This window comes from Opisthocomus hoazin, chromosome 5 (assembly GCF_030867145.1).
Source record: "Opisthocomus hoazin isolate bOpiHoa1 chromosome 5, bOpiHoa1.hap1, whole genome shotgun sequence".
Lineage (NCBI taxonomy): Eukaryota > Metazoa > Chordata > Aves > Opisthocomiformes > Opisthocomidae > Opisthocomus > Opisthocomus hoazin.
In genome coordinates, this window is record NC_134418.1 from 42,584,949 (window position 1) to 42,601,538 (window position 16,590).

General features: G+C 42.0%; 2 protein-coding genes across 11 annotated transcripts in view; one reads left to right on the plus strand and one right to left on the minus strand.

Annotated features, from left to right (window-relative positions):
* The first annotated feature begins 4,725 nt into the window (after nt 1–4,725).
* SCOC (short coiled-coil protein) lies at nt 4,726–8,533 on the plus strand. Of its 2 annotated transcripts, none has more exons than XM_075421006.1 (4): nt 4,726–4,808; nt 5,383–5,454; nt 5,567–5,650; nt 6,229–8,533. In XM_075421006.1, exons 2-4 carry the CDS (start codon nt 5,433–5,435, stop codon nt 6,369–6,371), a joined length of 249 nt encoding a protein of 82 aa, XP_075277121.1. In that variant the 5' UTR covers nt 4,726–4,808; nt 5,383–5,432; the 3' UTR covers nt 6,372–8,533. The 2 variants fall into 2 exon arrangements, with proteins under 2 accessions (XP_075277121.1, XP_075277120.1); XM_075421005.1 differs by having other exon boundaries at nt 4,729–4,808; nt 5,380–5,454.
* A 1,569-nt stretch (nt 8,534–10,102) lies between these two features.
* Nucleotides 10,103–16,590, minus strand: part of CLGN (calmegin) — a 29,600-nt gene continuing 23,112 nt past the window's right edge. For 7 of the 9 annotated variants that reach the window (XM_075421003.1, XM_075421000.1, XM_075421001.1 and 4 more), the window contains 3 exons: nt 15,894–15,971; nt 13,181–13,281; nt 10,103–11,461 (listed from right to left, as the gene is read on the minus strand). In XM_075421003.1, the coding sequence (XP_075277118.1) occupies nt 11,381–11,461; nt 13,181–13,281; nt 15,894–15,971 (260 nt within the window). In that variant the 3' untranslated portion in view covers nt 10,103–11,380. The remainder of the gene's footprint in view (nt 11,462–13,180; nt 13,282–15,893; nt 15,972–16,590) is intronic. The other 2 variants (XM_075420997.1, XM_075421004.1) reach the window with 2 other exon arrangements.

Below are 16,590 nucleotides of genomic sequence, written 5' to 3' on the forward strand. Positions count from 1 at the left end.
TAGCAGACCAGTGAAGTCCAGAACAACTTGATTTGGTTGGAACAAGTACAAACTAAGAACTACTCAAATTCTGGATTTGACAGAAGTCTGTAACTGTAAATTTGTACAAGGCTACAAAAGCCTTTTCCGGTTACTTGTGAAGAGTATTTCAAGGAAAAAGAATTAAGCCATTTGTATTCCTTTTCGTCTTCTTTGTGGCAATAATTGGTTAAAGGAGAAAACTGTATGGTTCAAATAGCAAACTCATCTCAGAAATATGTACAATATCTTCTTCTGTTAGTGAGGAGAGTACATTTCTATTCTAGTGATGAACAGTGAAGCCTCTGTCATGAGCCAGCTTACGCAGGCGCCTCCAGCGCCTGTAACACTGCCAAAAAGGAAGTGAAAGGCTTGTTGGTTTGCACTGTGTACCATGGAAAAAACAGGATGTACACCAGCGTTTTAGAAATAAAACATCTGAAAGTGTTCATCATTATCAGCAATGAGTTAGAATCTGAGTCCAGAGAAATGGAACTCTCCTGTAGTTTTGTAACTGCATGCATGTATGCATTCAGGTTAACTATTAATGGTGCCTTATAGTCTATGGAGATTCTTGCTATTTTAAGAAAAAATATTCTTTCAGTGAAACTGAATAAATTTAATCCTTTTGCCAGCAACGTCAGCTAGTTTTAGGAAAGCTTAATTGGAACTTAACATACAAGTAAGTACAGATAATTGCATTTGTAAAGTGAAACTTGTGGTCGCTGTAAATTTAAGATAGATGACAGTATTATGAATGCTGTCTCTGCTTTACCAAATGCCTTAAAAAATATAAAATGAATTAGTAAGAGCGAAAAGGATTGGCACCTGTTCTTAGTTACGTCCATGTCAGTTTTGACTTCAGGAGCTCTGGCACAGTACTGAAAACTACAAGCTCTCTTTACAACTCCAGTTACATAGACTGTAACTCTAATGCTTAGTTGGTGGCTGCCGGATTAAACCATGACACTCTTCAAGAAAAATCCACTTACCTGAAGTGAGTGATCTAGTGTGTGGTGTAAAAACAGTCTAATAAACCAAACAGTGGAACATTACTTAGGGCAGTGTTCAAGTATTTCCAGTAACAAAGAGAATCCTCACATTTCTTCTTTTAAACTGCAGAGTGGATATTAGTATGTTGTTATGCTGCTCCACAGGAGAAAACAATTAATTTCCAGTATTTGTGAATATTATTTAATTTTCTTGATAAGGTATATGTTCTCTAAAGAAGAGAGCAGTATGCCTGTAAACAAAACAAAAGCTCTGAGAACACTGGTTGTGCCCAGTCTCTCAGCCTTGTGCTGCATATTGCAAAGACTCAAAGTAAGCAGCCACATAGTGAAGTTGACCAATTTGCTCACACTTACACATAATTAGTATTTACCCCATTAATTTTCCCCCTCTCAATGAGTGCAGAAACCACTGAGAAGCAAATGCTGCCAGATGCCTGCCAAACAGAAACCACTCTTTAGAAGGGTTGTTCCAGGTTCTGCTAGGAACAGTCCCCAGACAAGACTTTCCATGTTAACAACTTAAAGAACAAAGAAACGACACTTTCTAACACAAGAGTTAAGAAAATATTACAGGCTGAAAAAAGCAAGAATTGCTATACAAGGGCTTGAATTGGCCTCCTCCAGCCAAAGGGGACACCAAGCACACCCTTAAAATGCAAGGTTACTCTTTGGCTGCTCTACACACATGCACAGGTATGCCTTCCCTGGGACACATTCTGCATTATAAAAGGAATCTTAGTGTTAGGGATATACTTGAAATCCCTAAAGCATCAAAGTGCACAACAAATTTCATTAGTGATACATTACCCAATGCGAGACAGGTGAGGTAAGGAATTTGAAAAACAAGCAGGTAAGTCATGTGATATGCTAAGCTTTTGTTGGTTTTGCTTGATTTCTGATAAAAAAAATGCTTTAGGCTGTGGGCTTCTTTCCGTGGTGCACTGAGTTTGGGTTTTTTGTTTGTTTGTTTATATCTGATAACGTACCAGATACTTAGAATCCTGGGGTTGACGACTTTGCACTGGGAGAGAGAGGGAGTATTAGGAAGGCAAACCTTTTTAAGGGAAAGCAAGGTGAGCTAGGCGTCCTCTCTCTGTAGGATTTGCACCCAGCAGCACCTATGCAAGTCTTGGTCCCTGGCCTGTGCAGACCAGGGCTGTACACAGCAGGTTTGCTCCCTGCTGGCTCAGCACTTAGGAATACTTCTCTTGGAAACAGGGGGTAAAGGACAGCGAAAGAAAAGAAGTAACACGCATGTATCTTGCCGTGATAAGGAGTAGGGACATAGCCAGCTCACACAGAAACAGTTTCTAAACGCTGGGGCCCGCGAGCGTGGGCCAGCCGCACAGTACTAGGGTACAGGGATTCATACTGAGCACCTACAGTAGGAAGACGCGTTGTGTGAGATGCAGTATGTCTGAGCATACTGTGGCACAAACCCAAGGAAGCACCTGTGCAACTGTTTAACATTAACCTAGTAACGCACAGCACTATGCAGAATAAAGATGCCATCTGTTCTCTGCTGACAAGCCCCTCTGCAATGCTAACAGTGGAGGCTCAGATCAAGGCCATTTTCTCTAAAGGTAAATCAAAAAACCTCTCACACAGGCTAACTTCCGAAAAGGAGTTTCAGCCTGGTGCTCAAGCTCAAACATCTGAGTTAAGAATCAAAAGAAAGCACTGCAGTCAGAAACCACAACCATGCAAAGCAGAACGAACCCGCAACAGTGTACCTACCAAAATGGAAACAGTGGGTAAACCAGCAACTCTTCAAATTACTACTCTGGGTTGGCTACAACTGCACAGGAGCCAATATATCCAGTTTCCATTCTGTCCCAGAATTCTATGTCAAGGATTTTCCCACTTTGTCCCTTTGGGGACAGTTTAGACAATAAACTGCAAATGTAATGCAGCAAGCAAAGTGGAATTTCTGCAGTAAAGAGATGTATTCTCCCAGGATTAGCCCTCAATCATTTTTTTTCCCCTCTTATAATATAAAACACAGCAAGTCCTTCACCAGGTCAACAAGTTCTCCATCCATCTGTATCCACCCACAGACTCCAGCCACATTTTTCCCCCCCCTTAATCAAAGTGCTGGAGACTGTCTTGCTACAAAGAATTACGAGAACCTGTTGATTGCCAGGCTTGCCACCTAGCAAGTGCAGCAAGGGAGATCATAACAGGGTGAGAAGCACCTGTCATTTTAAAAACAGCAGTCAAGGAGAGTTATTAACTAGCTCCCAAAACCCAGCCATCACCTGAGAAGGCTGCTTGCAGGGATTAAGGAGGATTACTGGGTTAAAAACACCTTGTGTAGGGAAGGTGATATACTTCTAAGTAAACCAGCGAATGGAAGTGAAAGCAACAGACTTGTGTTCCAGATTTGAGGACTCTTACTTTATAAAATATGTTTTCAGAACTTGAACAGCATTCAGTCCAATCTGAATTTATCAGACTGTGAGGTTAAAAAAGTTATTAACACCATGTTAATAATATTGTGGAGGCACCCAGAAGATGTAGGGTATCAGAAAGAAAGACCTACTTTCTGAAGTGTGTTAAAGAATACAGTAGAAGACACATTTCCCAAATGCCTTTATCTTCCTGAGTATCTACATGGCATCAGATTATTTATTTATTATTATTTACAGTGGATATATTCCTGCAACAGACAGATACAATAGGGATGTATTTCGCTGCAACAGGTGGTTCAAGCTACATAGTACCTATAAAGTCACTACAGGCGACGCAGCGCAGTTACTTCAGTGATGCTGCTACCATCAGCTCAGGTCCTGCACGTTGTCCGTACCGTGGCTCACAGCCTGTCCCACGAGGCCCAACCTGCACAGCACGTTCTGCAAGGGTTGATCCCTCCAGGGAAGGAGCACAGAACCAGGAGCGTTGGTTTGGAGCTAACAGATGAGAGCGACTACACCAGGTTACGCAGGTTTCCGCATGACATGATCTCTAACGCTGCGGGACCCAGAAGCAAGGAGCTAAACCTGGGTTTGTTAGAATTAAAGAACCATAGAATGCTTTGGGTTGGAAGGGACCCTTAGAGGCCATCTAGCCCAACCCCCCTGCAGCGAGCAGGGACACCTTCCACCAGACCAGGTTGCTCAGAGCCCCGTCCAGCCTGGCCTTGAATGTTTCCGGGGTTGGGGCCGGCCGGGCTGGGAGCAGCTGGGCCAGGTTTACGCAGTGCTGGAGCCCCCTCCCCAAGGGCTCCTCCTCAGCGGCAGCCCCGCGCGCGCCCGCTGCCCTGCGGCGCTCCCCAGGCTCTGCCAGCCCACACAGACCCGCCGCAGCCGCACCCGGAGAACACCCGCCGGTCCTGAGCCCTTCCCGAGCGCAGCTCCGGGCCGCCGGCCGCCGCGCGGAGCACCCCGCCAGCCCCGCGGGTTTATCAGAGAGCCGCTGGCAGCGGCGCGCCCCGCGGCTACCGGCGCCGTTCCATCTGCAGTTCGGGGGAGGGTAGGAAGGCAGAGGCGCCACCAGCTCTCCAGTGAGGCCTCGAGCCCCCTCAGCGCTGCCCCGCCTGCACCGCCCGCGCGGGGGGGAGGAGCTTCTTCCAGCCCGGCCACGCGCCGCCGCCGGGGACACGCGCCGAGTCTCCTCCCGCCGGCCGGCGAGGCGCCGTGGCCCCGCCCCGCCCACTGGGTGGAGCGGGCGGAGCGCTGCGCGCGCAGGGCCGGCAGGCGGCGCAGGCGCGGCGGGGAGGCGCAGAGCTGCGGCCGGGACGGGGCGCGGGGCGCAGCCCGCAGGGAGGCGGCGGGGCAGGTGAGGAGGAGGAGGAGGCGGCGCGGCCGGGCCTCGGCGGCGGCGGGGGGATGCTCTGGGCCGCGGGGCTGCCGGCGGCTCACGGAGGGTCCTGCGCGGAAGGCCGCCGCAGTGCTGCCGCCCCCCCCCGCCCCCGGCCGGCGCTTCCCGGCAGCGGTGCCGTTAGCCGTCCCTGGCCCGCCCTGCGGCGGGGTGGAAGGGAGCCGAAGCGGATAGGCGGGGCCCTGCGCCCTGCAGGCCCGGTGGCCGTGGCAGGGGTGCCCGTGATAGCGGGGCGAGCGAGGAGGGGGCCCCGGTGCTTCGCCCATTCCAGAAGGATCGGGGCCGGGAAACGACAGTCGCATCGCGAAGCGCGGTGGAGAGCAATGTGGATCGGTTATTTCTGTAACCTGAGGCATGGTGACTTGAAGAACCGTGTGCACGTACTAGGAGAAATAATTCCAGAATGTTAAACAGGCCTGAGGGGTGGCTGTTCAACACCAGTTGGCAAAACACACCTAAAACCCAAAGATAAAGGCAGTTACGTGGACGGTTGCCTCACTGCTCTGTGTTGTGTTTTTTTCCCTTTCAGCAGAGCATCTCTCAGGAACACTCTCTTCAAAAGCTGAAAGAGCCCATTCTACAATGATGAATGCCGACATGGACGGTATAAGTTCTTAATGTTGTTGTTCTTTGTTTTTTTGTGGTTTTTTTTCTCTATTTAACGTAATTTCCAACTGCTACAGAGGTTGTATTAAAACTCTCATGATTTATTACAGCTGTTGAGGCTGAGAATCAGGTGGAATTAGAAGAGAAAACACGGCTTATTAATCAAGTTTTGGAACTGCAGCACACACTTGAAGGTTAGCGGTTTGACACATTAGATTTTTTACAAGCACATGTTAATAAGCGAAAGAAGAGAACCTTACTATTCTGCCCTACCTTAGTCCAAGTGTCTAGAAGTATGTCACTTAGGCAGTTGAAGGCACATAAGCATGGTCTGAGAGCTACTTTCTTTTTCCCCTTTATGCGACATAATGTTTGCTCGACTCCCGTAATACACGTCGAGCGGAAGGGGCAATACAGTGAACTTCCGCAGGCTCATCAGCTGACATACATCTCTGGGTCTGCTCATCACTGAACTTCTGTTTCCAAGTAGTTTAGGTTGCAGTAGCTCGAGTCAAAAACTCAAGAAAAGAATAAAGATACAGACCAACAGTAAGTTTGTGTAACAAGTTTGTCAAAATACTGTACTACAAAATAGTATAGGAAAAACGGGCTTTGGATGAAATTTACCAGTAGCGTAGTGTTTTACAAGGTAGTACCTTGCGGCAATGTTTCCCGCATTAGGAGCATGAATAGTTTGATGTAGGCACGGGGAACGTATTCATTATTGTATGCAACAGTGTCTAATATTTTTCTTATAATATCACCTTTACAGATCTCTCAGCACGAGTAGATGCTGTTAAGGAAGAAAACTTGAAACTGAAATCAGAAAACCAAGTTCTTGGACAGTATATAGAAAATCTGATGTCAGCGTCTAGTGTTTTCCAAACAACTGACACAAAAAGCAAAAGGAAGTAAGGGTTGGCTCACAGGTGTCATTGTATTGCTGCTGTCTTTTTTTGTTTTAGTTGGCGTAGGCTACTTGAGCTAAAATACCTTAGTTTGTGGCTTTCCTGGATACCTGAAGATTATAAACTTTGGTGATAAACAGAATTAAGACCATTAGCATGAATGGGAGACATAAGTTTGTGTATTGTTAAGATTAAGCAATGTGCAAGTGTAGTGTAGAGACTTACTGAACTTTCATATTTGTTTTAAAAACGAGCATATGTTGTTAAAAATTGGATTCAGTTTGTCAGGTCTGACAAAAGTCAGCGCTCTGAGGTTGTAGGGTAGTGTTCTTGACTAGTAAAATAATACAGTTATAACATTATGTTGGGACCTTATTTGATAAAAATATTCAAAGTCTAATTGCCTCACCTTTTTCACCTTAAATATATTTAGATTATTGTGTAGTACTGTCCGTAGCTCTGCAAAGCAACTTTAAACAAAAACCTATAAACCAGTTAAGAATTGTGATGAAGTCATAACAGTATGACGTTATTTGCAGGGCTTGCCTATAGAAAAGCACGATTTTTTGGGATGGGGAAGGGTAAGAGAAGCGGAACAAGGGTAAGCAGCTTACACCAGGGAAATACCGAACTGATACAGTATCAAGAGTGTTCGTAGTTTCTAAGGTGTATGCTTCAAACCATCTTCACTTTCCCGTTTCCTCAAAGAACGATGAGGCGCAGCATCGCGATGTATGATCTTCCTGAAGTTTTTCAGCTGTGTGATGAAGAGTTAAGTAAGAACCTGAGTAATTAGCTTTACAGAAACAGGTCAGCGGTGTTCCTCATGCTCGTTGTGAACACACTGCAGCGAGGAACTGAGAATGAACCTTTCACTTTCATCCTGAAGTGCCAAACTTGTCTTTGCTTCAGGCCTTAGAGCAACTGTTTTCCTGCCCTGGAGCCTGAGCTTGTGAAGTACCTCTTGAGGTGCTGCACAAAAACATGCCAGGCAGAAGACTGCAGTGGAACAAAGGTGGCTTCTGCTTCTCAGATCTGTGGTGCTCTGAGCAATGCCTCATGCCAACATGCTGTTTTTTACTGGTTTGACTGTTTGTTAGCAAGTTTTGTATCCCAGGTTACAGGTCTGAGCACTTTCCATAGAGGCAGCATGTCTAGCACGATCAGTATTAAGGGAGAGCAGAAGCTGAAATGCAAACGATGTAAGTTTTAACAGTACTCGGCTGCATCTGTTTCACCTTGCAGTGCAGCAGCATTGCGGACTTATTTATGGAGGTTACCTGGAGCCAAGGTGTCTCTCTTCTGTAATGAAGCCACTGTACATTTACCTTTTAACAAAAGGAAACTACTAGTTCAAGGATCTCTTTCAACCTTGCTGTGATGAATTCTATAAAATAGAGCTGCAGGAACTGAATGAGTGGATGTAACAGTAGAATAAATCCCTCTCAGACCCCAAATTTCTTGGCAGCTGAGTGCTGCTGCGTCTCAAGGGTAAGCTGACATTGTGAGTCTCCCATTTCTACCTGTTTAAGATGACTGTACAGTGCTCACTGGAACGTCAGCACAGCCAAATGATTGCAAATGAAGCACTAATAGTTCAGTCTCAAAGGCTGTTTACAAGTCTGAGTCAAGAAACCTGATGATGAAAAGAAAGTTTTACTTACCAAGGCACAAATAGCCGATACCATTTGTGTCATGTGGTCCTGTAAACATCGAAGATTATTTTTCATCTTCTATGAACTACTCTGTCACTTCCCTGTCTGGAACTCTAAATTCATCCACGAATTGCTAGCAGGTAGAGTAGATCCTGTGGTTAGTCCAGGGTTTGAGCATTAAAAAAAAGACCCACCCTACCAAGCACTTGACTTCTCAAGATATTGCGTTACAGCCACCCTAGCTTTAAAGCCATGTCACTGCACATCTCTGCACTGTAGGAGATCAAGTGGTAACAGAGCATGCGCTTGTTAGACTTCAGCAGTTTCCCCAAGATCAAGTTTCCGATTGTAGAATTAGGTAGTGATATTTACATCCTTCAGTGTGTACATAGTAGTCACTTCATCTATATACCATTTTACATCCCACTACTGTGGCCTTCATTTAGCTTATGAAGATTTAAAAGATGTTGTATTTCTGACTTAACACTAAATAAAAACTTTTGATTTGTCTCTATTAGCTTGGTTTAGCATTTGTAAACCCTAAAACTTCTCATAACTATCTGTAGTCAAAAGGTGGAAAAGTAGTAGTTTGCCTTCATCTTAATTGTTTCTACATAGTTGAAGTGTCTGAAAGACTAATTAGCAAGTATTAAGATTAAACCTGGGTTCATTAATCTATTTTCAGCAAGCTGCCACTTCGTGATGCACTTTGTATTTACCCCATGAATCCTACATTTCTGTATGCTGCTCTGTTCTGGCTGAAAGGAAGAGGATGTGTGGACTGCATACAGTGCTGTCAAAGCTAAAACTTGCACCTCTCCACATGGGAGAACTTTAAGCCAAGTTAGAAGAGATTTTACCTTTTTCTTACCCAGGTAGTGAGCTCTACATGAGACAGCAGCCACAATTATTACTTCATCATACCTTCATGAAGGCGGAAGCTAACTGAGGAGTAGCTTCAGTTGCCATTAAATAAAACAGCCTCAATCCTACTTAGCCTGCCCTGAATACATTCTCAGTCTGGGATTTGGTGTCTTGGGTACCATCACTGTTACTAAGCTATGATGTAGCTGGTGGGAGTGCAGGCTGCAGAGGTCTGATACAAAGTTCCAAAGATGACTGACAAGTTTTAATAGCAACGCATCCTGGAACTGGATTATCCTTAGTTTGTTAGTGTCAGAGCACTTTCAAGCAGCCGTGATAGAAGGATCAAGTGTTTTTCGTTAAATACCTGTTCAGACATAAATGGACTATGCATAGGAACTGTGGGTAAAATCTCAGTTACAAGTGTCAATGGAAGGGGGTTCCCCTTTTGCCCAGCTTTCTAGATCTAGAGCCTCAAATCCCTGAAGCTGACATTTCTCCCCAAATTACTAGTGTAAGACTAGAGTCAAGTAAGCTGACGTGCAGAAGGATGTCATGTAGCTCCATGTAATCGAAGTCATTAAGTCAGTATTGAAGCAAGACAGGCCTTACAGAGTCAGTGTTATTGCAAACAGCACCCCTGAGTCATGGCCTCGCAAGACCATTTTACCCATACTAAATGGCTCCTTATTTACTGACGTGCAGTAGAAGCAAAGGTGCAGATGGGGCATTAGTCAAGACTTTATGGGAACCTCAAGCTCAAAATCGTAAAGGAGTACTACCATCCCCTGTGGGGTGCCCAGTCCCTGGAGTAACTATATCACACACACAGACACAAAAAAACACCCACAAAACCAAAAACCCCAAAACAGAGAGACAAACAAAAACCACCCCAAAACTAAAACCACACTCAAATGCTGTAAAATTCCAAAGGACTTTTACCAGGCTCAGACAAGATTCATTCAAAAGGAGAGCTGAAATGCTCCCTGACAGCTCGCAGTAGCTGTTACTAGCAGGATACCACATCGGTAACAGCTATTGCTGAAAAGTCACGGGCAGAAGGAAGAATTTGGAGTCTTCACTTCTTACCTTTTGCATGTAGACTCTACAATGTAAAGAGGAGGGAACTTGCATTTAACTTTAAAAAACATCTCATCAAAACTCCCAAATCACACAAGAAAACAGAGGCCCTTCCATGTAGTTCACACAAAATAGTCCAATATAATAAACTTTTGAACACATCAACACAAGCACATGCAGACACCACCTTCTTCGTTAAGAGTTAATTAAGCATTCATTTGTTAGAGACTTCCATGGAATCTTTGCTGATGCTATCTGCTGTGAAAATATTTCTTTGTTTAGTGAGCTTACTCGTTGCCAGGCACAAGGAAATCTATTAGGTCCTTCTGAATTAATGTATTTCTACTTGGTTTTAATGTATGGCTACTTCTGCTAGCATTTTACATCCTACTCATGTGACAGCCAGCTGCCAAGCATCAAGAGGTTTCTGGTGACTGCAGTTTTATTGTTTTATGTACAGCTGAACTTTAACACAACAAAGTTATTTACGATATGCAGTTTATTTAAACTATATCATGAGAATGCCCAGTTACATCTGTAAAAAACGTAATCAAAAATCCTCATCTATATTAGTAAGTTTCATGTTAAGCAAGAATTATTAAATATTTTTACGAGGCAATGTACACTTAGCAAGTATTCTATAAAGAGGGGTTATACCACTCTGGCTTGGAACATGAGAACTATAAAAGTTTGGAAAAAATCATCTGTATATCACTTCTGCAGATTTGATATCTGCATTCAAAAATACAAGTCACATCAATTACCACTTGTCCTATGGGTATTTCATTTTAAAATATCTCTTTAAAATAAATTACTGTAACCACTGTCTAAAGTGAACAGGTAATCATCCATGTAACAAGATCAACTAAAATAAATAATTTACAACATAAATTGTTGCTAGCACTAAATCATCATACAAAAACAATTATTGCATTTAGCTCTGCACAGAAAAAAATACCTTTTCTCATAGCAATGCGAACTGCTATAGATGCTACATCTATACTATCATCCTCTTTCAGCTGAAAACTGTAAACAGCTAATTTTGAGCTAGAGCTGCAAAAATATCATAATTTTTCACGTTTTAAAAAAATATTTAAAGTAAGTTTATCTCCAACTAATGCTAATTTCTAGGAATCTTCAAATCTTAAGAAAAAAATCAGTTGGCCAACTTGTAATTTCACTTTTATTCTGAATGTGAAACATCGGCTAACTCCTCACAGATAGGATTTCTCCTTAAAAAAGGGAATCAAGTAAGTGTGGGAAGGTTAAAAGATGTTAGAGAATTAAAATAGGAGGTCAAGTATCAATGAGTTCGCCTTTTTCCTTCGAATCTCAAACTTGCATGCTGTCAGGCCCACTGAAGTGGCATACCAAACGTTACTATTATCTAGACCTACAAATACTAGCTGAAAGTAACTCAGTCCTTTCGCACTCTTCGTTTGCGCACTGATTTCAGTAGACCATCTCCATAAACGGTGCTTTCATCAGCTTCTTTCATCTAAAAAAAAAAAAAAAAAATCAGCATTACAATTTAAAAACAATTTTAGTTTAATTATTGAAACTGGCATGTTACTTTATTCCTCCTCCCAAACCCCCTCAAATCATATTATGACTAAATGCCACACTTAAGTGATCAGACATTTTTTCCCCACAATACTACTCTAAAGATAAAGTCGGTAGAAGACTTTTCCTTCTATATTCAGGAGAAAGAGAATAGTATATTTAAACTGCTGTCAGAAATTTGGTTTTGCCCATTTACTCACCGGTATAAAAGCTGTGACTTTTTTTAATGAATTAGCAACTGCCTTAAAATGCATCTTATACTAATTTTCATTTCCACTCCTTAAGCAAGAAGCATTTCAAACATTCCAACTGCCGCCTTTGGAGAGCTACAGACAAACTGTTCTTAATGACTCAAATGTGTTGTTCTCAGTTTAAATGCTTAAATGCTTAGACGCACATGAAAAGCCTTTCCAGCGTGAACTCCATTCTCAGAAAACACGTTGCTTCCTCACTTTCCTGCATCACCTAATGGCAAGCATCTCATTCAGCAGGAACAGGTCACGGAATGCAACACAACCTGAGTGAGGACATTGTGTGCATGACATCTCCCAAGGAGGTCACTAGCTAACTCCTGACAGAAACTGGTACACCCTGAAAATACCCAGAGAAGAGCAAGCCATAACCTCGTTGTGATACTGTGTAATGGCAGACACACATTCAGATCTTGCTACCACTTTCACAGAGTCACATGCATCTTAATGGGGTTCATCAAATACTGTATTCCTAGGTAAATGTACGAGGACAAAAAACCCCACTTCTTATAGGAAAAAGAGGAAGTGCTGAACAAGGCGTAATTAATGAAGAATTTATGTGCTTAAACAGTGCAACCTCATGCAAGGTACAGTTTCCTAGAGGAGTTTTATATGAAAAGAAGTTAACATTCCATTAAACAACTCCCCGGATCTGGGAAGGGACTATTTAGGGAGCAACAAGCACAAGATGACCAACAGAAATACTGTGGGTGGATCTAAAACGTTTCAGACATACCAGAGTTTCTAAACGAAAGGACAATGAGTAGCTGATGAGCAAGAAAAGCACACACAAATTCCATTCTACAATGTTACTTTCTGAAAAACACTTTACAGATTATCTGGTGACTAGATTAATCTGCACAAGCAAAATGAAACTGCAGGTGCTGAACTCAAAACCAGTATGGTCATTTTGCTTAAAACCTTATTCTGGAATGAAAACAAAAACCAAAGAGGTAACTGAAAGCTTAAGGTTTTTCTCAGTCTCACTGAAAGGCTATTTGGTTAGAAGCACAGGTTCCATCAATCAAGTAGCACAGTAAAAAAAGTGACCGACATCTACTGCAGCATCCAAGTTTTCCAAGACTTGCAATTTATTTAATAGCCTGTTAAAATCTATACTCCTGTAAAAACGTTTCATGTTCAGAGACCTCCATGACGAATTCTATATTATACCTGTATTTTACAGTAAGTATCACCTCCTAGCCAAAATTACACAGGAAGAGACGCTTCACAAACCTGAGCATTTGAGGTGTCAAACAAATAAAAACACACTCACCCCCACCTCACGATTTGTTTTATGGCTCAACAGAAGAAAACCTCTTGTTGTAGGTAACTGGGCTTATGTTAAAAGTGCAATGTTTGACAAGGGCAAGGAGAAAATAGTGGGGAAAAACCAAACTTACCTCATCTTCTGAACCAGATTTATTTGACCTATCACCTTGACTTCCATCTGCAACTTCATTTTCTTCTTCATCAATATCTTCACCACCTTCATCCTCATCTTCTGCAGAAAAAAAATTTACTTTGTAAACAGAACTATATTAAAAATGCACTGTATCCAGACACAATAATAATGAAAAGAAGCCAGTTTCAGTCTTAGAATGAACTGATTGTTTACAATAACCAATAAAAACATCTCTGTGATACAGAGAGTAGAATTGTTATGAATTATTAGAAGTTGATCACTGTTGGATTTAATAACCAATTTTAACAGCTTCAGCCTAACCCCTTTTCATAATAGCACATACTCTCTTCAGACTTGTAAGTGACTGACTAAAATAACAACCTTAAGTTGGTTTCCTTTCAGGAAGTTCTTAAATCTAAGCATTGTATTAGACAGTTTTGAGACCAGAGTCCAAGAACTCGGGCATCCCAAATCTGACTAAATTCTGACTTGGATAGCAAAGTACAATATTGCAGTTATCAGTCACCCACCATGGGGGATGCCTACATCTGAAGGGAGCTCCGCTTTTCAGCAGGGAATTTTCGGCCATCTGTTTCGGTTGGAGAACAAGTAGCTCTGCTTACCCCCTTCTTATGCATTATTGCAATGCAGAAAACTGTCAGAAAAGCACTGTACTCCCCTCAGCTCACTCAAAGTATGGCGAGCTTGCACTACCAGGGTAAAACTATTCACAAAAAGCACTAAGCTTTCCATCAGAACTGGTGTCAATTAGACATTTGAACTGACAGAGACTGGAGAGGGGAAAGAAAAAGTTAAAGTTTTTAAAAAGTACCTTTTTACTCTCCAGAATTCCCTGGACAAACTATAGGCTAAGCAACACAGAGGCGGCTTCTGCTTTCTTACTGAAGCCATGTCACTGCACTGAAGAACAGTACATGCACCAAATACTGCGAATTCTGATCAGCACGTGGGTTTCCCTTTCTAGGGTAACCGACTTTCTATATTCTGCATATTTTGTGAAGGAGGCCAGGCACCAAAATGTTTTGACTTCCACTTTGGGCTTCAGTACTTACAAGCTGGCACTCCCATGCCTGCATTTTAGGTATCTACGCTCATTGTAAGAGCTCAACCTCAGCAACCACAGCATGATTCAAAAAAAGTTACTGGGGTTTGGCAAGTCTCTTCCTTTACTTCAGACTGAGGTCTTGAAGTGAGAATTTCTAGAAACTGAGTACCCTTTGCAATACTTTCTATCAAGAGTAAACAAGAAATCATATCTAAATCTGAAAGAAAGGATGCAAGATGGCATTTTACAACTTAGCAGCCTGCCAGCGGCTCAGTTAAAAACACTAATGAAGTAGTGCTCAATTCTATCCATGTCAGGTCATGCCTATATCTCATAAACACTACTACAGTGTTAAAAAAACCAAACCCAAAAAGCCAACACCCACATCCACCCCCCCAATTCTTACTGTTTCAGCTCAGTAAGACTGAAACAAAAGTAACCATATAAATTCAGATGGTAGTCACATACATATAAGATGTGACTATCCCAATTCTTGGTGACAAAAATCTAGAAAGCCCTAATTTATTAAAATATTTGAGACCTCTGTAGGAGTACCAAAAGCCATTGCCAACAATATAGCTATAAATTGAGCCAAACAGCTCATAACAATTAGTGAAGCTCTAAGAAATTAGTTTTCCCATCTGTAAATATACCCGATACATGTCTACAATAATATATCTGTACTATTGTTATCACAGGGAGAAATGAGACCAAAAAACCTGAGATTATAGTTTAAGATAGATGTAGACAAAGATTTCTGTTCCAAAATAAGCCCTTAACAGAAGAGCTCAGCAAAAATTTGCTCATATTCTAATGACGAGATCAGAAATTTTAAATGATGCAAATCCAGCACCTCCCATAAGTACTAATTTCAGAGGCGGGAAAAAAATAAACCAAACTTGAGACATCAGTACTAAAAGCCAGAACTGGACAACTATACTATTCAGATATATTAATTTTAATCTAATATTAATTTATACAGCATTTCATATAAATAAATGTCTAACTTCACATATAAGGTTCAGCCTGTGCCCTTGAAATTCCGTTTCTTGGCAACATTCTCCTGCTTTATGGAATATTTTTTATACAGTAAGAAAAGCAAGGAGACAAAGCAGATGAGTAGACAAGTCAAGAACACATCATCCTTTAGCAGCGCCACAAAAATTAACATAGAACAAAATAAAACAGTAAATCCCACGGACAATGCCCTTTAAGAAACACTCTGCCAGCAACTCGTTCTCACTGGAGCCAAAGAAATCCACAAGTGTTTCTGAAGTTTGGTATTGTACCACGCTTTTTTTTTTCCTTGCCTTTTTTTTTTTTAATGGCCCCATGATAAAATGTGGATCTTGGGTCATTCAGTATTTCACAGCTCAAACCCTGTTACCTTCGACTCCAGAAAGCAAAGAAGCAGATCATGACTATAAAGGCACTAGAAAAATTATTAGGATCCAAAGAGACTAGAAAAAATACTTCTGACTATAGACACCATAATGAGAAATCTCAGAGGAAACTCAGATCCGTATCTGATGAAAGCTGGCATCCACCAGCTTAAAGCTCTACCAGCAAGGCAAGCAGAGGGAAAAAACCAGAAGGACGAGACCATTTTCAAGTCCTGGCCCAAATTACTTCCCTTTCCCAGTACCTGAAGGAGGAGCCTCCCTTCCCATCTTCTTTGTATCCTTTGTAAGCTCTCTGCTTGTCTCCTCCACTTCTCTTCTCTCTGTAGCAAAAAGAATCAGCAGAAGGAGGCAGAAGACAAATTCTCTAATGCTTTCAGATACGAAGAGGCAGAAGAGTGACAGAAAAAAGGGAAGATTTCAACCTGCAAATGGACAAGGTGGTAGGAAGCTAAGGGAAGCTAAGCAATTCTTCTTAAAGAAAGAGAGAATCCACAAAGACATGACAGCAAAGCATAATCCTTCCCTCTAAAGCCTAGAACTTACTTGAAAACCTTGGAACAGTCACACAAAAGCTAGCTACGTTAGTTTTACTCTGTGTTCAGTTTAATAACTAGAAGTAAAGGTCTGAAACAGAACCTACTTTTGAAACATCACAAACAGCTGTTCCAAGTGGAATTCTTTAAAAAAGTTGTGGGAGCTAAACAGTTCCTCTGCAACTGCCTGGATCTTATTTCTAACATTCAAACACACACTTTAACATATTATCTATTATGCGATGTTTGGTAACTAACTAAATTAACTGACTGACTTAACAGAAGAATATTGGAGTTCAGGTATCTCAGCCTTGCACCAGTGGCATATTAGGTACAAAACATATCTATGATCTGCATCAAGACCGGATAAAAGAAAATAGATTCTGTACCTCAGGAGCAAAGAGCA

Bases quoted from the DNA above. Each gene is read 5' to 3' on its own strand.
- SCOC (XM_075421006.1), top strand. From the start codon at position 5,433: ATGATGAATGCCGACATGGACG. The intron at 5,455-5,566 runs GTATAAGTTCTT...GATTTATTACAG, and splicing joins GATGAATGCCGACATGGACG to CTGTTGAGGCTGAGAATCAG. The intron at 5,651-6,228 runs GTTAGCGGTTTG...TCACCTTTACAG, and splicing joins ACTGCAGCACACACTTGAAG to ATCTCTCAGCACGAGTAGAT.